We start from the raw sequence: 27,918 nt of genomic DNA, 5'->3' as shown, positions 1-27,918 counted from the left end.
TTCTGTTTGCTTTGACAATGACAACACATTTTAGTCTTGAGCCACCTGGATGATTAGATATGTTATCTAATCATTTTCAGTCTGAATCCAATCACTGGATAGATTTATAAGCATATAAGGTGGTCGTATATATTTAAATTTTTTTGTTGGAAACAGAAATGTGTATTGAAATTAAAGCAAACTAACATGATTACTTGAATACTAGCCAGTCTGACTGATGTCAATGATTTATGGTCTCTGTAAAGTGCTTTGAGTCTCATTAAAAAAAAAAAAAAACATTATATTATTCTAAATAATAGTATTACAATAAACACACCTTGTAATAAATTCAAGTGATTTACACAATATTGTATATGTATAACCTGGGTTTGGGGCTCAAATGCGAGCGCCTGGTGATCGGGCCTTTGCCCACGGGGCCCGGCCGGGCTTAGCCCGAAAGGACAACGTGGGCTCGCCCTCCTGTGGCCCGGTCCGTGTCCACAGCTTCTGGCAGTTGGGGCATGGAACGTCACCTCGCTGGGGGGAAGGAGCCTGAGCTTGTGCGGGAGGTTGAGAGGTACCAGCTAGATATAGTCGGGCTCACCTCCACGCACAGCGTGAGAGAGGCTGGACGCTCCACTTCTCTGGCGTTGCCCGCGGGTAGAGGCGGCGGGCTGGGGTGGGCTTGCTTATTGCCCCCCAGCTCAGTCAGCCACCACGTGTTGGAGTTCACCCCAGTGAATGAGAGGGTCGCGTCCCTACGCCTTCGGGTTGGGAACAGGTCTCTCACCATTGTCTCGGCCTACGGGCCCAACATCGGTGCAGCGTACCCGGCCTTCTTGGACTCCCTGGAAAGGGTACTAGACAGTGTCCCGACTCCATTGTTCTACTGGGGGACTTCAACGCCCACGTGGGCCGCGACAGTGAGACTTGGACAGGGGTAATTGGGAAGAACGGCCTTCCCGATCTAAACCCGAGTGGTGTTCTGTTATTGGACTTCTGAGCCAGTTACAGTTTGTCCGTAACGAACACCATGTTCGAGCACAAGGGTCTCCATAAGTGCACGTGGCACCAGGACACTCTAGGCTGGAGGTTGATGATCGACTTTGTAGTTGTATCATCTGATCTCCGGCCGCGTGTCTCGGACACTCGGGTGAAGAGAGGGGCTGAGCTGTCAACCGATCACCACCTGGTGGTGAGCTGGATCCGCTGGCAGGGGAGGAAGCCGGTCAGACCTGGCAGGCCCAAACGTGTTGTGAGGGTCTGTTGGGAACGTCTGGTGGATCCATCTGTCAGTGGGGCCTTCAACTCCCACCTCCGGATGAGCTTCTCCCAGATCCCGAGGGAGGTGGGAGACATGGAGTCCGAGTGGACCGTGTTCTCCTCCTCCATTGTCGATGCGGCCGTTCGCAGCTGTGGCCGTAAAGTCTCTGGTGCCTGTCGCGGCGGCAATCCCCGGCGCACGGAAGTAAGGGATGCCGTCAAGCTGAAGAAGGAGGCCTACCTGTTCTTGTTGGCTGGTAGGACTCCGGAGGCAGCCAAGAGGTACCGCTAATGTCTTTTATAGGTTAAAAATATACTGGAATAGAGGAATTTAGTTTTTAACATTGGAAGTTATGGTTGATGGCATTTGAAACCAATACAGTTAATTTACTCCTAATGAATGGGTGTGTATTATTGCTGTTTTTTAATATGACAATCTAATTATCCCTCAGGGATTTATGAAATGTTTTATGATTTTGATTAAAGTTAGCTGTACAGTGTATACTTGTACTATACTTGTATCTATCTGTATATTTGTATCGTATTTTCCTGGCGGTGTGCACTTGTATTTAATCCCTATTTAATTAACAGTCTTTTATTTTATTTTCTATTTTTTTTAGTGTTTCTTCTTTTCAGTCAAAATATTTCTGAAAAAACTGTTAGAAAAGAAAAAGTAATTTCCCCCTGCTATAAATAAATATCTGATTCTGAAAAGGGCAGTGGTGCAACGTAACAAAGTACAAACACTTTGTTACTGGAGTTACAGTAAGTAGTATTTTTTTCTGGTACCTGTACTTTACTTGAGTATTTTCTTTCTTTGGAGGCTTCTTACTTTTACTCCTTACAAATATCTGTACTTTCTACTCCTTACATTATAAAAATGAGCTCATTACTTTTAAGACCTTTGAAGAAAAAGACGCAAACCAACAACCGCAAAGCTTGTAAAATTTGTAAATTTGTAAATTTTATTTACAAATTTTATCTGAGTGCCAAATTCTCCAGATGTTCATTAAGTGTTTTATTGAGCATTTGCACTTTTTTTTTAAAATGACATTTTATTTAGTGTTTGTATTTATTATGAGTGCTACATTCTCCAGGTGTTCAAAGGTAACATATTTAACTTGTTTCCATGTACCAGCATTTTACATGTTCTTAAGATCTGGAATTTGCTGGTTTAAAAACCCTGTCTTATTATTGTTTAACTTTTTTTTTTTTACTTAAGTACATTTAATAGCATGTACTTTTTTCCAATACTTTTACCAGTGTCATTTTTCATTCAAGTATCCATACTTTTACTTGAGTACTGAAGACTAGTACTTTTGCCACCTCTGGATAAAGGACTGTTGAACTTTTATATTTATTATGTAAGTATTGTATTTTATATTTTTCATGTTTAATCTGATCATTGGGAACAATATGTTTTCTGAATCTCTATTACAGTGGTGTATCCAGCTGTCCAGGAGGTGGCGGTAGTGTGCAGTAAAGCTGAGGACTTTCATAGAAGAAGAAACACCGTTGTCATGGTCACAGTAAGATGTCCGGGTGTGTACAGTGAGCTGCAACCATGGTTCCTATCACTGTCTAATCTTGTGTAATATGGATCGGACAACCTCTGAGATGGTTGATTTGGTTTCGAACGTTCACGCTGGTCTTCCTCATCCACTTCCACTTGGGAAGTGTTCACAGATCCTCGGAGACTACCTGTACTTCCACTACGGCTGTGACGGTGTGGATGACCGAGGCTGGGGTTGCGGCTATCGCACCATCCAGTCCGTGGCCTCCTGGCTCTGCTCCAGAGACGGAGCTGCGTCCCAGAAGAACCAGGTCAGCCCGGCTCCGAGCCTCCCGCACATCCAACAGGCCTTGGTCACGATGGGAGACAAACCAGGCTCCTTCCGCGGCTCCCGGGGGTGGGTGGGCTCCTTTGAAGCCTCCCTGGTCCTGGACTTCTTCTACGGTGTTCCCTGTAAGGTGGTGCACGTGAGGGGGGGAGAGCTGCAGCGCGTGGCGGTGCCGGAGCTCCACGAGCACTTTGACACGCGCGGGTCTCCTGTGATGATGGGAGGGGACCGAGACAACTCCTCCAAGTGTGTAGTGGGAGTGTGCACTGGGGAGGAGGACAGCTACGTCCTGGTGGTGGACCCGCACTACTATGGACCTAAACCGGACAGGGCTGAGCTGCAGAGGAGAGGCTGGGTGGGGTGGAGGAAGCTCTCATCTCTGGACCAGACCTCCTTTTATAACATGTGTTTACCGCAAACTGCTGACGTAAATACAGATTAGAGACGGTGAAGCATGGATGAAGAGCTGCAGTGCCCCCTGGTGGTTTAATAATACAATAAACAAAAACACTCATGTTTACCGTCCGAGCTTTACTGAACTTGAAACATTAGCACCCCCTGGCGCCAGCTTGAATATTGTTTTTGTTCAAATAGAACTACGAGATCTTCTCAGTTTTTTTTTAATAAAAGCCCATTCCCGCGAGTAAAAAATAAATAAATAAATAATAATAAAAATATATTATTATTATTATGACTTAGATTATTTTCCTAGTTTTTTTTATTATATATATATATATATGACTAAGATTTTCTTTTAGTTATGAGATAGTATCTCATAATTATCTAAGTCATATATGAAAAAAACGAGGGGGAAAATCGAAGTCACAAATATGAGAGTATCTCATAATTAAAACTTAGATACATTTTTCGAGTTAAAAAAAAATCCTAAGGTTTTTTTATACATATGACTTAGATTTTCTTTTAATTATTAAACATTTCATAATTTTTTATTTTTTTTGATTATGAGATACAAATCTCATAAAATCTAATTATGAGATAACAGATAGATTTTGTTCTTGTTTTTATGAATCATACATATCTAAAAAGAAAAATCTGACTTAGATTTTTTCCTCTTGTTTTTTATGTGTGACTTAGATTTTCTTTTATTATTTTACTTTTCATCATTTTTTATTCTCATAATTATGAGATATCTCATATAATCTAAGTTATAATTATTATTTTTTTTTTACTCTGCATGGAATGGGCTTCCATGCATAGTTTTATCAATAATCCGGAAAAATAATTATTTTTGTGTAATTCATCACTTTGTCAGGAATTTTTCTTAACAATTGAATTGTCAATATTTCAGGAGCTGAAACGTTTGCTGATGTCATACAAACAACGACTGGTTCTTTGTAGAGATTTCATACAAAATCATCTAGTGGTAATTATACAGCTATAGCGATACAGAGTTGCAATGCACAGCATATACTTTTTCCTAATAAAACATAAAAAAATTACTTATAAATAAAGTGTCAAACTCAAGGCCTGGGGGCCAAATATGGCCGTTCAGAGCATCTGATAAGGCCTGCTGGAGGAAGTGAAAATGACAGAAAACATTAATCATTGTGTAAATTACCAAATAATTCAGTTGTAAATTGTTGTTTATAACAAATCCTGCAATTTTTCTCAAATGATTCCGCAAAATCTCCCCAAATTAAATAAAAATTGGTTGAAAACAATGAGTAAGTCAAAGGACACAATTATCTGTCGCGTATTGCTTGGATATTGTTGACGCCTTCCATACTTTGTCTACTTTATAACTGGAAGTGCACTTTAATGTTGAAATTGTTCGTTTTCTCACCCACTTGTGATCCAGTTGCTTCGTATTTGGCCTTTGAACCAAAAAGCACAACTATTCAACCCAACATTACAGGTTCTTCATAAGGTGCTCCATGAGTGAGACATATAGTAGGTACACACTGTAACTATAAACTATAGAAATGTGTGACATGGTTTTGCAACCTGTCACGTTCATACACTCGTTACAAGCTAATAGCTGCAGTCATCGCGCTAATGCAATGAAAGACCTGCTGTGGTGCTTACAAAAGCAGTAGGTGAAGGAGGACAATGCTGTGGGATTGTTTGTCAGAGTTAGTGTTCTAAACTTCTTAGCATACAAAGTTTCCTCATGGGAAGACCCCTTTATGTTCTAAGCAATGTCCATAATGAGCAACTTAGGTGTATAAACTAAACTTACTGAGTACACTCAGACAAACACATTTGGAAACCTGTCCTAAATGTCTATTATGTGGGAGGGTAAGTAGCTTAAACATGGCTGGCCAAATGAGGTTGTGTTTGAAGGTGGGACGTCATCACTGTGGAGGTAGGACTGATGACATCATCACTGTAGAGGGTAGGACCAATTTTCTAACTGATGATGTCACTGTGGAGGTAGGACTGATAACATCAGTGATGGCGTGGGGGTGGGCGTCCAAACAAATCCGACGTTGCACACCCTTGAACCAAGCAGCAGCCATGTTGAAACTCTCAGGTCAGTCTGATCCTGATCTTCAGAGATATTTAAGGAACACACAGATACACACACACACACACACACAGACAAAGATTCCTTTTATAGAGAGATGAGTGGTCAATAAGTTCTTATATGTTTTTGACGACTTGTCTACATTTCTACTAATTATCTCATTGCCTATAGCAGGAGTGTTAAAGTGATTTTAGTTCAACGGCCAAATTGGGACCAGTTTGATCACAAGTGGGCCGCAGTCTTTAGGCGGGAAAACAAACAATTTCAACATTACAGTGTGGAATAATTTGAGAAAAATTGCAGGATTTTGAGAAAAACTTAGAGTTCTTTCAGCAACAATTCACACCGGAATTATAGGATAGAAGGCTTAAATTGTCATCATACACAATGTACAATGAAATTAGAGGACAACTCTGGTGGTGCAAGAATACAGGTATAAAGAAAAAGAGTATGACAGAGAGGACAGCAGCACTCCTATGATGCTCTGTGCTGACTTCCTGACCCTCTCCAAAGCATTCTTGTCAGCCTGAGAGCTGCTCCTGAACCACACCAGGATGTTGTGTAGTTATTTGGTAATTTACACAATTATTTTTTATTTTTATTTATTCAGTTTATTTCCGACATGGTTGCACTCACAGAAGTTATTTTATTCCTTTTTTTTTGTTTTTTGTTTTGTCCATGCCGAAAAAGGAGACGAGAGAAGCAGTTTGCATATCCAAGTCCCATCCCCTGTTTTGAACGCAGAAAATTTACATCAAACTTGTCTCTCTGGTCAAACAGTCTTTGGCTGTTCTGAACACAATTTCATTTCTTTTTTTTTTTTTGTCCTTTTTTATGTAGGTTGTATTCTCTCTAGTCAGTGTTGTCTTTTTTCTTTCCTCCTCCTCTCCATCGTTGTTCAAAAGAAAAGTTAATCTTCTTTACCACGTTTTCTCTGTCATTTTCACTTTCTCCAGCACTCTGAAGGGCCGGATTTGGCCCCCGGGCCTTGAGTTTGACACATGTGGCCTATAGTTTTGTATTGGGATGCACATTTTATAACTTAAGATATGATGGCGGTTCTTAGGTATTGGTACCTGATTCCCATCTGACTCAGAACATTGTGCACAGGCTAGGTAGGATAATGCTTTAAGGATGTTTTTCAGGGGTTAGTTGGTTAGTTCCAGGTAATGGAATTCCAAATTCTTCTAAATCCTTGGGGCAATGTCCTCTTCCTTACTCTGGAGGAAGGAAGGCCCCATCGTGGACAAAAATGACTATCAGCATTCCCTGTGCAATGTGCACCAATGCACTAAGTATGCAAGCCTGGGCTTTTTCCTGACATCGGGAATGGTTTACAGAAACGAAGCTTCGCTTATGCCACTGTAGTGTAAACATGTAGTAACCTTCCAACAACTCAATGGTATGAGTGGTATTGCGATATTGCTACATCTGCCCCAAGCAGAGTGTATCTTTTCATCTGTAGGAGAATGTGAGCCAATGTCCAAAGGTCTCATATGCTGTCAGGAAATGTAAACATGCTAATATTGTTGAAAAAAAAACATGTCCGTAAGCTAAATCTGGGCTGTGTAGACTGTTCTATAGTTTGATGTTTCAAAAAAAAACATAAAAAAAACTTTTCATGCAAAGTTCATGCACAGATAAGAATATTTTCTGTAGAATGTCATGATGACATGAGTTGGTTTTGATTTTAGACTGGCATGAACTGTCTCTGTTTTTGTATGTTTTGCACTTTAAATATAGGAAATCATTTGTTCTGACTGAATAAAAGGTCATATACCCAGAGTAAGTATGCAAGTATGTCCAGTAGAGATGTAATGATACGATATAGGGCTCACGATATGATATTTAAAAGAAAAATGAAGAGTAACAAATGTGTAACAAATCTTTGTTGATGAAAAACAATTTGACTGCAAAAGTGTGAGACAGTGTGGGAGTGTCTAGAATGAAAACTAATGGAACTGTTTTTATTGTTATTATTTCTCATACGTTTCTAAAGCTGTAATATGGACCTGCCAAAATAAATCCAAAATGCAGCTTAAAATGTTGGCCACCCTCGTGTCACTAAAGGAAGGAGAGAGTACAGTTGCTCAAATTAAGCAGTGTTATTATTTCTGATGATCTACATAATATATCACACAACACTGAATACATGCTTTAATATGGGACACATTTGCTGGCAGACAACAGGATAGTACAAAAAGATATATAAGGATTAAAAGCATTTAAAAGTCCAACAATGTAGATTATGGCATTAAAAGTATCTGACAATGTAACTTTTTAATATTATAGTGCTGTTCTTTTATTTGCCAAATTTCGTGCCCTGAAATTGCGTTACATTCCTAAAGCCCAGTGTTAGACAAATAAAAGCATTTGATGGTCCTTTTCCTTTGTCAAAGATATCGTATCGTATCGCATATCGTTTCCGCTCGTGACTTCTGAATATGGCTCCACTTCTAGTTCTTGTTAAGCACTTGCCTAAGGTTTATTTTCTGCTCATTCTCTCACTGCCTTTTGACATTGTATTGAGGTGGCCATGTTGTGCATACCTATATATTATATAGCAGTGGTGCCCAATCTATTTTCATCCGGTGTACCCCATTTGCATTTTTGTCAAATCATGTGTACCCCCTTCATATCATTAGATCCCTCTCCATAACTTCATGCTGTGTCTCGAACATTGGTTCCCTAAAGCTTAATCTACAAATTCAAAACAATGAGTGGAATTTAAAGTGAAATTTAAAAAAAAGAAAACATGCAACGTTAATGTGATTACTTCAATGGTAAGTGAATACGGTCTCCTTTGTCAAATATAGCTAACTATTTGCTCCTATTGTCAGAAGTGTGGTAAAAAGACAATATCGTATTTTATCGAGCAATAGTATTGTTTATAAACCTAAACATATTATATTATGCCGATTTATATTATTAGCAGACACCTCTGAAGAAGACTGGCAGTTGACTGTCAAAACATGTCAGGAGATCAAAGTAAACTTCCTGAAAAAAGTTGGCTAAAATAGGGCTGGGCAAAAAAAATCGATTTAATTGATTAATCGAATTTGTAGATAAAAAACGATTTTTATTATGCAAATTGGAGTTTAATTTTTTTTTATTATTTTTTTAAATAAAAAATAAATTTCACCACAACAGTTTTTTTCAGACTTTTTCACGTTCCGATGTGAGCCAGCCTCCTCTTTGTTTACATGTGTTTACCCATAGAGTAGGTTATATGTGTGCCACAGGCATTTTTAATTTTTTATTCGCACTATGCTGAGATGCTAAGGGAAGAGTTAATAATTTTTTCAATTGTAATGTTATATGTTGCACTTTTGCTTAAACCTGGGTTAAAGTTTGAAATTGTTGAATGACAGAGCCTCATTTACTTTTTATTTTGGGATTGTTCTATGCATTTTAACTCTTGAGGACAATCACAACAATAAAGATTTTACATTTGACAATATATCTGATGTATGCAGTCATTTTAAGTGCATAAAAAAAAAAAATCGAAAATCGAATCAAAACTCGATTTTTTATTTTTTTTTATTTTTAGACAAAATCGCCCAGCCCTAGTCTGAATAAATGAAACCTTAACACATTATTAGTACTGTTAGTTTGTGGTGAATGTGTCCAAAAAAATTTCCAAAAAAGAAACTTGGAGCTTTTCCTAACTATTTTGAAATTAATTGGTAAATATTTCCGAGTACCCCCTGCAATGTGCTCCTGTACCCCAGTTTGGGTTTAGTGGTGCTGTTTATATCCATTGGTAGCCTTCTCCCATCCGGTACACAGGCGTGTGTTAGCGCCGCTCTCACATTGGCTCGCTGCTTGTCAGTGCCCAGTCACGTGGTGTCACACGGACGGCCATGTTTCCGAAACACAAACAACAAGAAGAGCAGCGACGGGGAGCCAGCACACATACACTCTAACGCAGCAGTGACCGTTGGACGAGAGGGAAGAGATTACTACTCCAAAACACAGAGCGGGATCTTCTAAGAGTGCTATTCTGTCGAGTGAACACGGTGTTCGAGGAGACCAATGCATGCGGTATAGCGGTTGTAGCTACAAAACAGTGAAAGGTAAGCCACGGTTCCTCCTTGCAGCTCGTCTTGCTAGCCGGCTAGGCTAACCTTAGCCCCTTTGCAGTGTTCGGTATTTGTGTGCCGTAGAGCGGGCGGGTTCCACGGTGCAGGGCTGTGGTTAAAATCACTACATCGTTTTGTTGTTGGATTTGTGTACGCGTTTGGTTTTGAGGAGTAGTGGTGGTGTTTGTGTGGATGTGGTGGTCACACAGTTGCGGAGCAGGCCGGGGCTGTCCGCCTCTAACACCCCGCCCCCTCCGCCATCATATCGGGTGTCATTTGAAGCTACGAGCGAAGGCCTTCAATTACAGGCAGCGGATATTATTCATTCTGTGTCGCCATGCAGCTAGTTCAACGACTTTCTTTGCTTTGTAGCATATGTATCAGTCATTTCAGAGTTAAATTACTTTGTTTCTGCTCTGCACACATTGCATTATTTTGTAATTAGCTCTAAAGGCGGACGGTGGTTAGGTTATGCTAATCATGTAGCATGCAGCTAATGACGGCGGTTTCCAGTGTGACCAGCTTCAAACGATTTCACCCCATATGGTTGTGTAAAACATGGCTTTTGGCTAACATTAGGATTATCTGTTGTTTCTTTTGTGCGCAATCTGTTTTTAAATCAAGAATGCGAATGTTATTTGTCGTCTTATTTGTTTGTTCTCCGCTCAGATTTGTTGTTTCGTGCAATTTGCAACATCTCTGCACTTCAGCTTGTTTTATGTAGATGTGACTTTTTAAATCAGCGTTGGGTATACTGTTGCCAACATAAATAGTCTCTAGTCAATATAAACAATCTTGATCTTAGTAATCCCAACACTCGTCACATTGTTTATGTGGAATGACACATGGAAGAAACCAAGCTCTCTGCGCATGTGCACTGGAAGCCCTTAATTTATCAAACAAGTAAAATGTGCTGTAGCCATGTCCACACTGAGGCCATTAAAACCAGAAATGGTCAATTTTAAAGTAAAGCCTGACTGATATGGGTTGTTCTTTTTTAAGGGCTGATACCAATATTAGGTTTTTTTTTTAAAAAAAAAGCCGATATATATCCATCAATATACAAAATAAAAACACACGAATTCAAGACAAAGAAGTAGTAAAACTGTCAACATAAGGACTCCAAAGCCACCGATAAATAAGGAGAACTTGTGAAAACTCTATTTGGAAGAACATGTAGTTAAAAAAACAAAAAAACAAAAAAAGCTCAAATGTTCAACGTTAATAAATTAGAATAAAAATGCTGAATCTAAGTGCATGCCTCTTAGTGTTGCAGTTTTTCTAATCATTACTGCTGATTCAAAAGTGGCATCTTAGAAAATCTTTCCTGGCAACTTTATTTTCTGCTGCAAAAATAGCCACCGACAATGGCTTCAGGTCTAAAAAAAAAATACAAATTATAATAGTAAAAAAACAAAAACACACCAATAATAGCAAAATACACACACACACACACATATAGAAGCACAAGCACTATTGACTGTTCAAACCCACCCTCCCCACCTCCTCTTCTTTACGGTCCAGGAGTTCTTTGACCCTCATATTTTAAAAAAAAGAAAATGACTTGATATCATCACCTAATACGTAATGCATTGTTTCCATCCTAATTGCAAAAATGATGGAATTGGATCTTCTACCAACAAAAAAAGTAAAAACCTATCAAACAGGTGATTTTTAAAGGCAGGATCTAGAAATCTGACTCCATAGTGACACCACGTTGGTTAGTATAACTGCAGCCATCATCCAAGTCACGGCGGAAACGCGTATCTAATGTTTGTTATTAGGGATGCACCGAATATATTCGGCCGAATATTGCAAAAAAAAGCCACATTCGGCCTTCGGTTTAGTGAGCTAATAGCAAGGCCGAATAGTAGCGTGTGACGCAATCAAACAACGTGCAGTGCATTTGAGTCGGAAAAGTGTGTGCTTGCGTTGCTGCAGCAGCAGTTCCTCTTTTCAGCACACAAACACAGCCAGACTCTCTCCTTCCCGCTTACCACTGTCCATCGTCTTTCACCACATAAAAGTTGGAAGCTGTCCAATTCCACAACCGAGTCCGTTGTTAGCACTGTGAGCCACAAATCTGTAAATATCCCAATCGTTTCCTCCTTACAATACACTGGGTGTCGCTGCATAGGCTGGTGTAGCATTAGCATGGAGTGCTAACAGCTGATGGGTGTAAACAATGGGTTTGTGGCTCCAAGCAGTGACTCCCAACATGATCGGCAGCAGAAAAAGTCATGCAGTTTGTGCGTCCAGTAGTGCAGTTTGCATTTACATAAAGTATAATATATATTCTATAGTAAAATGCAGGGTTTGTTTTAGCTGTTAGATAGTTGGAGAGGGAGGAGTTCACATTCTGGGAGGCATTGGATTTTTCCCACGTCACCTGCCAACGTGGGCAAAATCCATCTGTCCCATTTGGAGCTGACTTTTTACAAAATGTGTAATAACAAGGGAGGGAGGAAACAGAACTTTTTCAACTTTGTCCCTCTGAATGAGGCTAAAGGGATGTTTATCACTGTAGCAAAACCATTATAAAGTGATTTTTTTCATCATACCTCCCTTTTAATGCACTTTAGTTTTTTTTTTTGGAATGCATGTTTAGTTTCATTTGAAGGCCTAATATAAATGAAAAACTTTGTTGTGCTTTTTATGAAAAGCAAAGGCTACTGGAATATTAAAAAAATGTCATAATATTCAATAAACATTTACTTTCTTTAAAAAAACAGGCCTAAAAATATATTCTAGGCCATTTATGAACTATTTAAAAAAAAAAAAAAAAAGTGAAAAACTAAGCAACCGCATTTGCCTAACCCAACCCATGGTTTGCCTAACTGTCCGAACCCAACCGGACGAAAAAAATGAGGTTTTCACTGTCTGGTCGGACTCGGACGAGAAAACATGGCCCGATGACATGGTTATTTATTTACGCTCCGTTCATGTGACTGTTCTCTGCAAGACCTGTGCACATACCTCTACATGCATCCGTGGAACCAAACAGCAGTTTAGTCCACCGTGCTGGTCTTCTTTCAGTCTCAAAGCCGTCTTCTTCTCAATGTTTTTTATTTTTTTGCATTATTGGAACGCCTCTCCAAGCCGCCGAGAATGCACACCAGCATTATTTGACGTCACCATCAGCGGGACTGTGCTGCTGTTCATACTTGCAACAGCATTACAAAATGTATCACACTATCTGTTCAAGGCAATAGGTAGAAATATGTGTGGACTCATTTTCTTTGGTTTGAGCGCTTCATCACCCATTAGCATTAAAAAATACTTAATATGAATGTGTGTATTTTTACTCAAATCCTGTCATATTAGGCATAAACTACATCTACAATTTGCTTGTTTAACTTCACATGGTTTATCTTTATATATCTCAAATATAACTTCAGTTTTATTAAAATCAAGAATATTTTATATATAGTACTAGGGATGTAACGATTAATCGTAAGGCAGTTAAAAATCGTTTCATAGGTATCACGGTTGATATCGATTTTCTGACAATTAAATCGCAGTACTTTTCTTAACCGCTATCCGGAAGTGTTGGCGGCGGGCGGAGTCTGCTAATACTTTCTTTCTGGCCGCCTTCTACTCTTAAATATGTTAATAAATGATTAATTACCCCTTTAGCACCGAAAGAATATCTGTAATATTACTTGAATATCTGTAAAAGTCACGTTTTTCTATTAGCTCTGTCTGCTAGCATAGCTTCTCTTCTTCACTGCAAGATATCTGCATGCCAACCGACCACTGGTCCAAAAAAATCTGACGTAAATCAGTGCAATGACGTTTTTTTTTTTTTATTAAAGTCCAATTGTTAAGGCACAAAATACACATTTTCTGTTGCACTTTTAAAAGAAAAAGAACTATTATGCAGTTTTGCATTGTTTATTATAGAACCAGAATTTAAATTAATAGGCTTCATTTTCATTGTATTATTCCTTTATTTATTTAATTCAAGATTTATTTTTAGTTAAATTGCATTGTTTTGAATAGTTTATCAAGGAATTCTTTTGACAATGAAAAATAAAAGGAAAATAATACAGTATTTTCTAGTTTTTTTCCCAAAAAAAAATTTGTCTACAGTCCCATTTTGTAAATGAAAAAATTGTGCGAGAATCGTATCGTGAACCCAGTATCGTGAATCGAATCGTATCGGGAGTTGAGTGAATCGTTACATCCCTATATAGTACACGTGAAGGGAATGTTGAATATGCTAATATATAGTAGAATACATTGCAAATTGGAACTGTCCATTCACGTTTCTTTTCCATTCATCTTGCATATATGCACACTGCAGCTTTATTCACTGAACCTGAAACTGAATGAGATTAACTGCAATCCTATATGGCTGGATTGTCTGTAATTACATGGTGTTCATTAGCTGCCATTTGGAGGCAAAGGAGCATAATCCTGACTATTTCAGAAGTGAATCAACTGTTATTCTCATTAATAATTCTAAACAGTTTGTTTTTCTCCCAGAAGATATTTAATTCAGGTACACTTTACAATTACATTTCATACAGAAGGCCATTCCATATACTTTACATGATTAAAACATGCAACACAAATCAATAAGAACAATAAAAACATTTAACAGGTTTAAAATCGGAAGCAAAAATACTAAATCAACAATAAAATGATTAAAGTAGAGAAAAAGAGTGCCTTTAACTTGGACTTAATGATGTTCACATTGGTTGCTGACCTCAGGTTTTCTGGCAGTTTGTTCCACTAAGATCAAGGCTAAGCTCTCACATAAAGGTCTAAGAAGTTCATGACTCCAAAGACATATCTTACACAAATTAGGGACGAAGTTTTTATTGTTTAGCTTCAGATCAAAAAACATCTAAAGTACTGCGTACTGCTCCAAGAAGCTCTTCATTGTAACATTCAGTTACGGAAATTTTTAAATACCTTAAAGGGGCAGTATTGTGAAAAAATCACTTTATAATGGTTTTGCTACAGTGATATACATTCCTTTAGCCACATTCAGAGGGCCAAAATTCAAAAAGTTCTGTTTTCTCCCTCCCATGTTATTCCATGTTTTGCAAAAAAATTAGCTCCAAACGGGCGAGTTTGATTTTTTTTTTTTTCGTGTTGTCTCAAACGACCTCACAGGTAAAACTAACACTGCGGTTTAATATAGAATATACATTATAGTTCATTGTCATATATGTAAAGTTACATACATGAAATTTGTTCTCTGCATTTAACCCCTCCTTGGGGAGCAGTGGGCAGCCACGGTATAGCACCCAGGTAGGGTTATTATACATCCCGATTCCCACAGTGATGGACCAGGGAGATTCGAACCAGTGAGCCTACGATCTCAAGCCTGCTCCCTTAACCACTAGTCCTTTTATACACAGATAATATATTTACGTTCAATGTAGAGACAATCCTGTACATAGATAATCCAAAGCGCAGTGTGAGTGCTCACAATCAGTCCCATTTTTGTATCCGTTATACGTATATGTATCCTTGTGTCGCCTCTGACATGATCTGTTTGTGACCCATGTGACAGTGGTTGGTCAAAACAGTTTACTATTGTCTTAAATTGACTATTCCTGTGGTTAGATAAGTGAGGATGACAAGAAAGTGATGTAGCAGCTCTGGTGTGTGTTAGAAACAGCTGACTGACTTTGCTGCTAATATGATAAACACACACCCTGAAGCAGTGTTTGTCGAGCTCATAATCACAATCCGATCAGTGACGTCATTGTCGTGGTGAAATTTTCTGTAGATGCTCCCATTGCATTGTTTTATTGTCTCATTTACACCGAAAAGTTGTTTGCTTTATGTGACACAGCTGTTATCACTCACATTTGTGCTCAAAGATGAAAACCTATGCGCGAACGGTGAAAATGTCAATCGGTTGGAGCGGAGCGGCTGAGTGCCGGACTTCTTCCACAGTCTGAGGTTCTGAAAGCGGGAGCAGCGTCTGCTGTTAGTGTGTGTTTGTATGTGTGCGCACGCTTGTTTTGTTAAGTGGGGCATTGCGCTCCCGTTTACTTTTGCTTACATACTGGAGACCTCTGTCCATTTCAGGCCGATGGTGGACACAGAAGCGTGCATGTGTGAATATGGACTATAAGCAAGAACAGTTTTATGATGCCACAGTCAGGAATAGGGATGAGTAATTTTGACGAAAAAAATTGTCCCGATTATCATGATAACGATAGAAATTATGGCAATTAAAACTATAAATAAAAAAATTCACAACTTAGTGTAAACAGGTTCCTTGCAAACACAAATCTGAATACGTCAACATTAGACACATTAAAAAACACTACAATACTACAATAGCTGCTGACTCAAAGAATTCATGAGCTGATATTGAATGGAATATATTAGTGCATGTGGATCACTCTGTTCGTGTTATTGTATGTAATTCATTTATTTCCTCACTTGAAATGAAATTGTTTTCTTAAAAAATAACTTCAATAGTGTTTCTTACTGCTGATGAATCTTGTTTATTTCATATTTGATAATGAAGTTATGGTTGATAAATCTATTATTTTCCTATAATTAAACCAGATCAAGCTTAATTATTTAATCATTCAGTATATTTTGGTGTAATAATCTCAATAGTTACAAGTGTTAAATCTGACCATAAACAAATCGATGGCTCTCTGTTAGGGATGTAACGATTAATTGTAAGGCAGTTAAAAATCGATTCTTAGGTATCACGATTGACATCGATACTTTAATTGAATCGCAGTACTTTTTTTTAAACAGCAGAGGGCGCTATGTATTTATCCCTTCTCTTGTCCAGCAGTGTACCGCGGGCGGAATCTGCTACTATTTTCTTTCTGGCAGCCTTCTACTCTTACATGTTAATGTTACATGTTAATAAATGATTCCTTACCCCTTTAGCACCGAAAGAATATTTGTAATATTACGTGAATATCTGTAAAAGTCACGTTTTTCTATTAACTCTGTCTGCTAGCATAGCGTCTCTTCTTCACTGCAAGATATCTGCATGCCAACCAACCACTGCTGTTTCAAACAAATATCTGACGTAAATCAGTGCATTCACGTTTTGTTTTTTTTTAAGTCCAATTGTTAAGGCACAAAATACATTTTCAGTTGCACTTTTAAAAGAAAAAGAACTATTATGCAGTTTTGCATTGTTTATTATAGAACCAGAATTTAAATTAATAGGCTTCATTTTCATTTGTATTATTCCTTTATTTATTTCATTCAAGATTTATTTTAAGTTAAATTGCATTGTTTTGAATAGTTTATCAAGGGATTCTTTTGACAATTAAAAATAAAAGGAAAATAGTACAGTATTTTCTAGTTTTTTTTTTTCCCCCAAAAAATAAAGGAATATTTTTCAGTCATCATTTTACTACAGTCCCATTTTGTAAAATAAATCGTGAGAGAATCGTATCGTGAATCAAATTGTATCGGGAGTTGAGTGAATCGTTACATCCCTACTCTCTGTGGTTTTATGACAGTAAGATGTGTTTTTTTTTTACTTGGTCTATTCGTTATATGGAGTGGTTAGCATTAGTTCTTTGCCCAGTCAGTGTGTTGGTGTGTTAGCTTAGCATAGTTAGTTTTAGTTGAGTTTCCAGTTCATAAATGTTGCTACAGGTTCATCTCTGTCCCCGTGTTTGTGGAACTTTGGGTGGATCTGACGGAGGAACTTGAATCGGTTCCCTTTGTTGGATGGTTGTCTGGTTTTAACCAAGTAGTGGTCCATGATGTATAGCAGCATGGCAGCTTCAGGTAGCCGTGAGCAGCACCTCACACACACGGACGGCGTTACGTGAGGGGGGCGATGGCAGTGCAGACCGTGCAGAGCTTCCATAAACAACGTTCCGCTCCAGAGAATAATAGGTTGTTGACAACAAACGGGCAGTTTTGGTTTTTTTTTTGGCATTCTTGGCTAAATTGAGGGACAAATGGCCCGTGGCTCTCACTAATTTCCGACATGGGAATTTATCGTTTATATTGCAGGATGGCATATTCTTACTGGTGAGAATGTTTTTGACGATAAATCATAAACAATAAAATATCGCACATTCCTACGTGGGATGACATATTCTTACCGGTGAGAATGTTTTTGACGATAAAACATTAACTATGAAATATTGCACATTTCTAGTCAGGAAATATGTCTTTGCTCCGCACACTGCTCGACCAAATGTTATGTTCAGGTCCTGAATGTAAATTATTCTACTCTTCCACTCCCTCACAGTCACAAGGCGGCGTATAGGTCCAGAAACATGGTACCATTTGATTTTCCATGAAGTTGAATCAGGTATGACCAAAGGAATTTGGTCCGTACCAAAAAAAAAAAACCCTGAATTCATATGATCGGATCGTTGATCTTTCGTGTAAAGCCTAATTTACTGTAATGTGCAGTTTTTTGGCTGAAAATAATAAGTGTGTGGATAGCAAAACGAAGATCACCCTCTACAAGGCAAGGCATAGTGTCTACAGACACGCTCACTCATGCGTATACATGACGGCGCCAAAACGGCCTATTTTTAGGAGCACTCTGAAAGTGACTTTTCAGAGGGCTGAAACTCCAGAAAACAGGCAAGTTTGGGAAAATACACATCAAATAATATGTTGTTGGGGTTCTGAGAACAAATAAGGGTGAAAAATAGTGTAATACTGGACCTTTAAAATCTAAATGTCCATTTGGCTGAACAGATGAATGAATGAATGAATGTATCTTTATAGAAAAGTTTCTAATTAATGCAGATCAAGTGCTCGACTTGAATTACTTGAGTTTTTCTAGTCTATTCCATTTGAGAACACTGCTATCTGTTTTCCCTGTTCGCACCATGTGCTCTAACAGATTGATTTGTGCTGCTTGGCCACACTGTGAAAACAAGTTGTCTGGGATTTCCAGAAGAAAATCTAACCCTTCCTTTTACACCTCAGGCTTGTTTGATCGATCCATTATTTGATTTTTGTCTTCTTGTTTGCATACGTTTGGATTTTTCTGATCCTATCTTTTCAAACTCTGCTTGTTTTTTTCCCCCAGGGGTGAAAAGAGTGGTGGGCAGGAAATAAAGGAGTCACCTGCAGGGTCTCCATCAATCCACATTTCAGTTGGAGCGGGTGAAACTTCACAGAGGAGGAGAGAGGAAGAAGCAGAGGACAGCTAGTCACGTCTGCTCCTGGCAGCTGTTCCAGCAGCCGGATTCCTAGTTTTGGCTGTTACTTTGTTCCTGAGAGAACTGTTTTTTTTTTTTTCTTTGATGAATTGGTTCCTATTTTTAACTTCAATGTGAGATATAACTGCTGTATTAAAAAAAAAAAAAAAGAAAAGAAAAAGGAGGAAAAGAAAATATTATTAGCAAAGGTGTTTTATTTTGTTCCATCGTTAATTTCAAAGTTGTTTTTTTTTGTTTTTGTTTTTTTTTTTAAGTTTAAAAACCCTTTCCAGCTGTGAGTAGCAGGAGCTTCCAATCTCCAACCCTTGAAACCCCCCCCCTTCCTTTACTCAGTTAGGACCTAATAACCTGATATTCCTCAAGCACCTGAAACTGGCAGCTATTCTCTTTGTGTGGGTGTTTTTTGGGGAGCCCTTTGACCACAGCTTAAGCACCACTCAGCCTTAAGTCACCGAAGCCTAAGTAAAGCCAGCCGACTCTAGCCTGGTCCAGCCCAGTCCCACCTGCTCCGATTATCTGGACAGGGTAAGGAACCCTGCATGTCAGCCACTTGGCTCGCAAGTTATTGTTATTCTAACAGATAAAGGAGCAAATGATGTTTTTTCTTTCAGATACTCAGTTCCGTGTGGACGTGAGGAATATGACTGCTGAGACTCTTAACTTCGGCCCAGAATGGTAAATACTTAACCTTCTTCCATCTCTTTCGAAATCTTTTTTTTTTTTTTTTGTGTGCAAATATCTTTCCATTTATTTTCATTGCATAATGAATAATTTTAATTGATTACCAAAATAAATAAACCCTGATTTGATAACATGATATAGACACATTTGTGTTTAAAGTAGTGTACATTATTATTAGATTTTTTTTTTGGGGGGGGCAAGCTTCTTTAAATAAGATATCTGTACTTACAATATCTTGTGCCACATTTTACTTTTAAAACTATTATAAATTGGAGACAGTGTGTTACGTTTAGTCTTATTTAGATGATCCGATTTCACATATAAATTTCCCAAATTCTGTTTGGGCTGTTGTTTTTCCTCAAAAGAAAGTTGTGAAAGTGTCAATCATCTCTAGCGCTGTCATCGTGCCTGTGTAGTGTTATCCCGCTTCTAACTAAACACCGTAGCAGCAGTAGCGCTGTATCAATTCACTAATGCACTCTGAATTTGCGTATAGCATTTAGCATAGCACGGTTACGTCCAAAGCCAGCGTAGCGATCTTCCTTTTTACGTAAATGGTTTTCATATTGGGCAACTGAGTAGTTATCACCCTACAATATGCTCAAGTGCTCATTTTTCTGTGAAGTATGTTTTTAAAATACTTATTTGAATTTGAAAAACGGGATTTGACGTCATATATGACGATGATTGACAGCCGCGGATCTTGCGTAGCTCTCTTTGCGAATAGCATAAGCAGTTATGTTGTGAAGGAAAGCAGAGACGCCATTAAACTTTTCCGTTTGTTTTTTGTGTGTCTTTTTTCAGCTACTAGTACCAGTACTAACTTCTATGATCTGATCATCTGAACAAGATGTTGGTAGCATTTCCAGTGGGAAAGATACTTAAGTTTGTGGCATAGTTGGACTGCGTAACTCATCAGGGCAGTACGCTAAATGGGCGGGGCGTGTTACCAGGGCTTCTCCCGCCGGAACCTACTGCACAGACTCTGGCTCCAAATGTTGTCGAATTAGCAAGATGGCAGCGCCCCTAACCACTGTATTTTGGCTTCAAGAACGTTGAGTGGGAATAGCTATAGTGCATGCCCATGATGGCACTACAGTGGGGTAATTTTTTATTAGTGGAAAAATTATAATCATAATAATTACGATGGAAATTATCTTAATTAAAACATGAACTAAAAATACAAAGGTCCCACACCAGAGAGGAGATCACCGGAAACGAGAAATACATCTATTCAGGAGGTACTAAATACTGGTTCATTCCACTTATTTACAAAATCAGATTCTTTATGATTATGCTCTATAGCTGTTTTTTTTTTTTATAGTTTTCTGAGCAAAATGTAGTCAGACAAAGGTACTTGGATTCAGAAATTAGAGAAAAGGGGTACTTTAGCCAAAGAAAATGAAAACCATTGCAATAGGCAATCTGTTTTACAGTGGACGATTGTGCGTGATATTGTCCTAATACATAATGCAGAAATGAATGCAAGAAAAATATTGCTATTTCCATTTTATGAAGTAAAGTTTTTTTTTTCTTTTTTTTTTGTCCGTTTTCCACGATTATGGAAAATCAGAGTCTATCTGTACTGGTTAATCTTTACTAGCTGCTGTATTACTGGTACGCATGTTTGTAACCATGGTGTTATAAACGGCGGTTTTGGTGAAGAGCTCAGGTGCTATGGCTGTATGAGGGGTGACCATCATTGTACATACAAAAAAAAAATATATATATATACATACATACATACACACACAGGGCCTTACATTTTAGATCACCAGCCAGCATGGCTATTAGAGCCTTAAAGTTATCAGCCAACCAGATTTTCCACCAGTCAATTTTTTTTCCCAGCAAAAGTAAACTACATTCTGAGTGCCACAGAATAGATTTAAGCTTTCATGTTTCTTTTATTAGTTTTTCTTTCAGTTGATTGCAGAAATACATTAAAATGGTAAAGATATAAACATTTAATTTAAAGACAATGTTGTAACATTGCCTAAATGGTGCAATATGGAAGTATATATAAGTATACTCTCATAACTTAATAAACAAACTTAACTCAGATGAAAATTGAATCCCTGGAACACTGTTTGAAGTTAGAAAGAATAGAAGTAATCAGTAAGAATTACATGTACTGTAGAGAAAAAATGTTTTACTAATATATATCCACGTTTGGTTGTTTTTTTCCTAACTAATTTTACAGCTCCTATTGTTTGTTTTGTGTTGTTCCGTTTGTCTTCTCTGATACCAAACCACAACAATCACGTTAACTTAAGCACACAGCCAATTGTTTTATGACACATCACAACATGGTGTTCATGGGAAATGTAGGATTAGTACAACCAGCAGTGTTGCCAGATATACTTTACATTTTAAAATCTAAACACACACAAAAACCCTCAAATTTCTTGGCGGAAAACAGCCCAATCTGGCAACAATGACTTGTCTCATCTTTTCTGCAGCCTGCCAATTCCAACAGATGCAGTGGTATTTGTTTTGTTCTTCATCAGCCAAAATGGCTCGTAACACTACAATGTTACTCGCCAAAGTCAATTTTTACCCGCAATTGTCAGGTCGGCGGGTGTTAATTTAAAGCCCTGTATGCACTATATATATGCACACTGCAGTTTCTGGTTTGAAATGTACCCATATGGCCACTGGGTGAGTTAGCCTCCTTCTGAAATGATGCAACAACAGTCAAACCTCATATTTTAAACTGATTGGTTTGTCCTTTTTATAAATATATACAGAAACTGCATTGGCTGCCATATAATACTTACAGTATCAGTGTTATTGTAGGTAATGCCTTGTAGATGTTCTGACTGATGTGTTTTATACCTGTACATGATTTTTCTACATTAGTGTGTGTTTAATTTAGTGAAAAATGCCTTCAACGATCTGCATAAGTTACTGTAAGCTGAAGTAACAAAGCCTTCCACAGTCCACCTCCTACTTGTACTTCTAAGACTCCACAGATCAGGAGCTTGATTGTTGTGGCTTGTTGTGGTCAGTGTTTTATTGTCGCCCCTCACAGTGTAAACAATAGTGTGGCTTTAAGGTCTACTTTTAGTGGTTTTTCCAACGGTGTTTTTATTGCGAGTCATTGGAATCTCAGTGTTAGAATTTTAAAGTCAGGGCCTTTTCCGTACTTTTTCATACTGCAAAAGCTTTCACTCTTAGTCCATCAATGAGATGTTGGAGTCAGAAGCTGTTGAACATTTCACTTCCTTTTCCCTGTAATTAGAGCAGGCTAGAATCAATCATGCATTGCCTGCGGCTGCATCCAAATGCATTGACAAAGTAATTAATTGGCCTACAGATCGAGTTCATAAAGTATGGACTACACTGAGAAATCTTTATCCCTTTAAACCCAACCACCGTTTTAAATTACCCTGTACAGTTTTTTTATGGCTTTTTTAAATATTGCTCTGATTGCATTCACTTAATATCATTGAGCTATTGCGTAAATGCTTCACTGCTCTGATTAATTGGTAGAAAATGCAGCAGATTAGTCTTCAATCTGCCTGTTGACATTTCAGATCATGAAAAAGGTAAACACTAAAGTCTCTCCCTCTCCAGCATTATCAATATCTGGCTGTACTGACCAAAAATGTAAGGCAATCAATCAATTCTAGCTTAATTTAGTTCACTTGAACCCTTAAGTTATTGTCCCAGCAGTCTGTGTGTGCGTGCGTCTCTGTTTCACTGGTGTTTTTTTAATGGAGGGGCGTAGTCTGTAGTTTGGTAGCACTCCATCTCTAACGGCCTGTGACTGCTGTGTGCATTCTTGGCACAGTGCCAACATTGCAGGGCTCTTTGCACATCTGCAGCTGCTCCTTGGAGCTCACTTTCATCCCCATGCCCTTTCCACTTCTTCATAGCGTCCAGCTCATGGGTTCATCACACGCAGCGGACAGGCTTGCATGTGGAATATTTTTATTTTGTGGTCGAATGCAAGGATTAATGACTGTAAAGATGAACGCCTTCTCTATGTGCTTGGTCCTGTTGCATACAAAAGCACACATTACCCCTGATTCCCTCCCTTGTTTCTGTACATCAGCTACTGGCCCTTCAAATATATATAGCTGTATGGGCTGCATATGGTTCTGTTCAAGGCCCGTGAGTCAATGACACATTTTGTTGCGGTATGTGAATAGAGTCATTGTTAAAACAGCAGGCCTTAGAAGGAAGGCAGCCTGTTCGTAATCACTTTGTAAGATGAAATCTTGAGATTTGAAAGCTTGTAAATCATGGTTGTTTATAAGAGGGAGACGTGTGTAAGAGGAAGGCAGAGTAAGAGTTTTTATTTCCTTTGCTGTAGGATTTCAAAGTCGTGACAATAAATATTTTTAGTTGGGCGAGTTGCGACATTCTTCTCTTTCTCAACACTGATTAAACTTTGCTGTAGGTAATTACTGATAACTGATATTTATTAAGTAATTTTGCTGGAAGAATTTATCATTAATTTTTTGTTTTGGACAAACGTCCTTTACAATACAAGCACATTTGTTCCAAAGTCAATGTCTTTAAAAAGTCTGTACTTTTATTAAAAAGAATACTTGCAAAAAACAAATTAAACTGAAAAGAAAACGGGGGGAAAAATGGAAAAGAGTTGTAGCTCAGAATTAGGGTGTAGTTGATTAAACTTAAAAATTATCTTTCCAGCTTCTGTAGAACGGAGAAATTGCACCACACGGACAAAATAAATTCACAAAAGCATTCATACATTTCAATAAGTCCTACACAAAGTCAGATCTATGTTGTCGAACATATAGTAGCCATCCTTCCCAAATATCATTCAATTTTTCACCTTCCAGTTTATTTCTCCATATTATAAACATTTGGTGTCTGTACTGTATTCTAACTTTATTTCTTCCCCTCACTCAGGCTCCGTGCACTGTCCAGTGGGGGGAGCGTGACATCTCCCCCTCCTTCCCCCGCCATGCCAAAGTACAAGCTGGCCGAGTACCGTTACGGCCGAGAGGAGATGTTAGCACTTTATATCAAAGACAACGAGGTTTGTTCCTGAACGCTACATGCTTGTTTTATACTCATGTTTAAAGCTTTGATTGATCTTCTGTCGTTTATTTTAGGTCCCAGAGGACATGCAGGATAAGGAGTTTGCTGCTATTCTGCAAGATGAGCCCATGCAGCCACTAGCACTGGTGCCTCTCACTGAGGAGGAGCAGGTCAGTCACACACGCTAGCAAATGTTGATGGATTTTAACTCAAATTGCATTGAATTCTCCCAGCCTGCTGTTGCCTCTTTCAGCCTCTAATTGAGCTGCTTGTGTTGGGGAACAGATCTGGCTGTGAGCTCACATTCCTCACATTCCTCGTTTTTCTGCTCTTTCCACTCAACCTGCAGAGAAACTTCTCCATGTCTGTGAATAGTGTGGCGGTGCTGAGGCTCATGGGAAAAGGGGCGGGCGGCGGAGCAGCTGCTGCCGGAGTGGTTCGTGGGCGAGGGGCCACGCGAGGCGGCCGAGGTGAGGAGATGACTCAGCGGAAAGGGAAAGAAAACAATTCACAGCGTTTAGACGAGTTCAAGACGCACAACTACAGTACTTCTTAGGAATCAAGACCACAAATGCTGTTAATTAAGATCAAGTTAATAGAATGTGTTTGTTGATGATTGAAATGTGTATATGTGAATCAACAGGCCGAGGTCGTGGTGAAAGTGGATTCTACCAAAGAAGTATTGAAGATACCGAGGTTGGCTTTGGCCGCAGTGCTCGAGAAATACACCGTAGCCAAAGCTGGGATGACAGGTGAGGGTGTTTTTTCTTCTTTTTCTAACATTAACCCTCCTATTGTCCTCAAATTTTACGAACACATTTTATTCTTGGGGTCAATCTAACCCCAAGGAAATTTGCCTCCAGAAAGTTATTGACCTATTTTTTTGTGTGATTCACTTTGTGTTGAAAACATAAATAAACCCTTTGATAATAAAACCAGGAGCTGTTCTCTGGTGCCACCATCAGGCCAAACTTTGAAATGTTTGCTTCTCCTTTATTTTGCATGAACGACAAATGTCGTTCATGCAAAATAAATATATAGATATATGAAAATATTAGTTCCACACAGTTTATAGTGTACATTTTACACAGCTAAAACAGCTTCGGGTCAAATTGACCCCAGAGGAGCATAAATGTGTGCAATATGTGTTCAGAACATTGGAAAAAATAACATTATGATGTATTTGTCCTTAATCAATTCTACCCGTCAAATTAGGAAAAGACATGAAATATGAAGCAAAAAAACTATTTTTTAATTTTTTTTTGAATGGGGTCAAATTGACCCCATGGATAACAGGAGGGTTAAAGGTTTAATATTTCCTCGACAGGAACTTGTCCTGATATCTGTAATTTGTTTTTCGAATGGACAAGTTGGCGTCTTTGATGAATGCATTTTCTCAATGAGACTTATTTCCTTTCTTTTCTGTTTTCCTTTTAATCTCCAGAGGTGAGCGTCGGTTTGAGAAGCCCCTGCGGCGGGAGGCGGGCCGTCCTGGCTTCGAAGAAGTGGGAGTCCCGGGGGTTCCGGGGAGGAAGGACTTCACAAGGGCTGACAGCGATAATTGGCGCACCCTGCGGGAGGAGCAGGAGGAAGAGGAGCTGGAGCCAGGCACCAACTGGAGACTCGCTGGAGTCCGCAGGGATGGTACGTTCTATACAAATGCATGCAGGCACAGGGAGAACATGCAAAGTGCAGAACTCCTTTTTTTTTTTTTTTTTTAAATGCAAACTGAACTACAGGCATCACTGACGAGTCACTGGAGAAATGTTTTTTTTTTTAATTGAGAAACAGATTTTAATTGGTTTTGAAGAATTATATTTTGTTGTCGAAATTTAGAATAACACACCTGGGATTAAACTGTTTTTTTTTGTACACTGATCTATGATATATAGAGAAGACCTTAAACTAAACAAAATTTTAAACGCAATTTTTTTAATTATATAAAAACAAAGTGTTGATATATCTTAAAGTTCACTGAAACAAATAATGTAAAATGTCTCCCAAAAGTGAAATAAATAAGCTTCAGTGGAGGCTGTAGGCGGGACTTTGTTACACAGACAACAGTGGTGACTTCAGGCAGAGAGAGAGAGATGGCTGTATAAGAGCCAAAGGAGCATGCATAAAAATAAATTTTTTTATCAGATATCATGGATAAAACGGATGATAGCGTTTATTACGAAAATGACAAATATCGGCCGATTATTAATCGATCCTTAGAGGTAATCCGAAGAAGATAAGAAATCCACATGGTCAAATCTTAAAATCGTTAAGACTTAAAGCCTTACGACTAAAGTCCCTCCTTGTAAACGACTGTCCAGGTTCTGAATACATTTGATTTTGCCTGTAATAATAAATGATATTAATAATGCATTGGATTTTATATAGTTCTTTATCATAGACACTCAAAGCGCTTTACAGAATAAGGGCATTTTTCTTTCACTCCACACTTAGTGGGGATAAGCTACTATTGTAGCCACAGCTGCCCTGGGGTAGACTGACGGAAGCAGGCAGACTGCATTCATACTAGGCAATGTGGGTGAAGTGCCTTGCCCAAGGACACAATGACAGATACCACTGGAGCGACTGTCCCCCACTGTGGCACCTGGAATTCTCAGTGGTTTCCTATCCAACTACTAACCAGGCCCAGACTTGCTTAGCTTTTGAGATCTAACGAGATCGGGCAACGTTCACTGTGTTCCGCCCCTTGTTGGACTAAAATCCCTTGTTCACTTTTGTTTTTAATCAAGATGCTTGTTTTTTGCTTGGGCTTCCCTGTGTTGCTTCTGGACTTCGCCCACGAGAGACGTCCCACTGAGCTTGAGCGATTGCTGCTTATTGCGTTTCTCATCCTCGTTGTCTACTTTGGGAGCCTCTTTCCCTGCGGGTGGGTCCTTTCCATCTTCTAATAGACTTGATCATTCTCTTCCAGTTCCTCCTTTATTTGTTTGCGGAGAAATTCTTTCTCAGCTTCAAGTTGACGAATCATTTCCTCATAACGCTTTTGTTTGGCTTTGCTCATTTTTTTAGGATTAAAATCATATATTAAAGTTAGGGTAGGTAATTTTCTTCAGTTACACTTAAAGTTTTTGGTTGAAATTAAGATCTTGTGTGCTCTGAAAAAGGAACGAAGAAAATCCGTCATCTGTAGCAGCTGTTAACCTGTAAAAACTTGAAAAAAGACGGTTCTTTTTGTTTTTTTTTTTCTACCAATCACATCTCACTGTTTCCCTGCTTGTTCTCGACCCCTCACGTGCAAAGGCCCACACTCAAAGCGCGTCACCGGTGACAGAGTTAAAACAGAAATTTTAGTCAATTTTTTAAACATATATATAATTATAAAGTTTAGTGTTTACTTACCGCTGAATGAGACATGAGACAACAAAGATTCTACACAATACAAGCGATGAGCTTAGGTCCGCTTTTGG

The 27,918-nt window shown here is 38.6% G+C and overlaps 2 protein-coding genes across 4 annotated transcripts in view; both read left to right on the top strand.

Moving 5' to 3' along the window:
• Nucleotides 1-2,740: 2,740 nt before the first annotated feature.
• On the top strand, nt 2,741-3,525 carry ufsp1 (UFM1-specific peptidase 1). Its single transcript, XM_028475279.1, has one exon. It carries the CDS (start codon nt 2,839-2,841, stop codon nt 3,523-3,525), a length of 687 nt encoding a protein of 228 aa, XP_028331080.1. The 5' UTR covers nt 2,741-2,838.
• Nucleotides 3,526-9,425: 5,900 nt separating this feature from the next.
• The window catches only part of gigyf1a (GRB10 interacting GYF protein 1a), a 39,669-nt gene continuing 21,176 nt past the window's right edge, over nt 9,426-27,918 (top strand). For all 3 annotated transcript variants that reach the window (XM_028474233.1, XM_028474234.1, XM_028474232.1), the window contains exons 1-8: nt 9,426-9,647; nt 18,664-19,321; nt 19,408-19,471; nt 24,362-24,491; nt 24,568-24,663; nt 24,843-24,963; nt 25,137-25,245; nt 25,938-26,137. In XM_028474233.1, the coding sequence (XP_028330034.1) occupies nt 19,437-19,471; nt 24,362-24,491; nt 24,568-24,663; nt 24,843-24,963; nt 25,137-25,245; nt 25,938-26,137 (691 nt within the window). In that variant the 5' untranslated portion in view covers nt 9,426-9,647; nt 18,664-19,321; nt 19,408-19,436. The remainder of the gene's footprint in view (nt 9,648-18,663; nt 19,322-19,407; nt 19,472-24,361; nt 24,492-24,567; nt 24,664-24,842; nt 24,964-25,136; nt 25,246-25,937; nt 26,138-27,918) is intronic.

The sequence above is a fragment of the Gouania willdenowi genome, chromosome 18 (genome assembly GCF_900634775.1).
Source record: "Gouania willdenowi chromosome 18, fGouWil2.1, whole genome shotgun sequence".
Lineage (NCBI taxonomy): Eukaryota > Metazoa > Chordata > Actinopteri > Blenniiformes > Gobiesocidae > Gouania > Gouania willdenowi.
The sequence above is the reverse complement of the archived record's forward strand: the minus strand, read 5'-3'. Positions and strand labels throughout refer to the sequence as shown.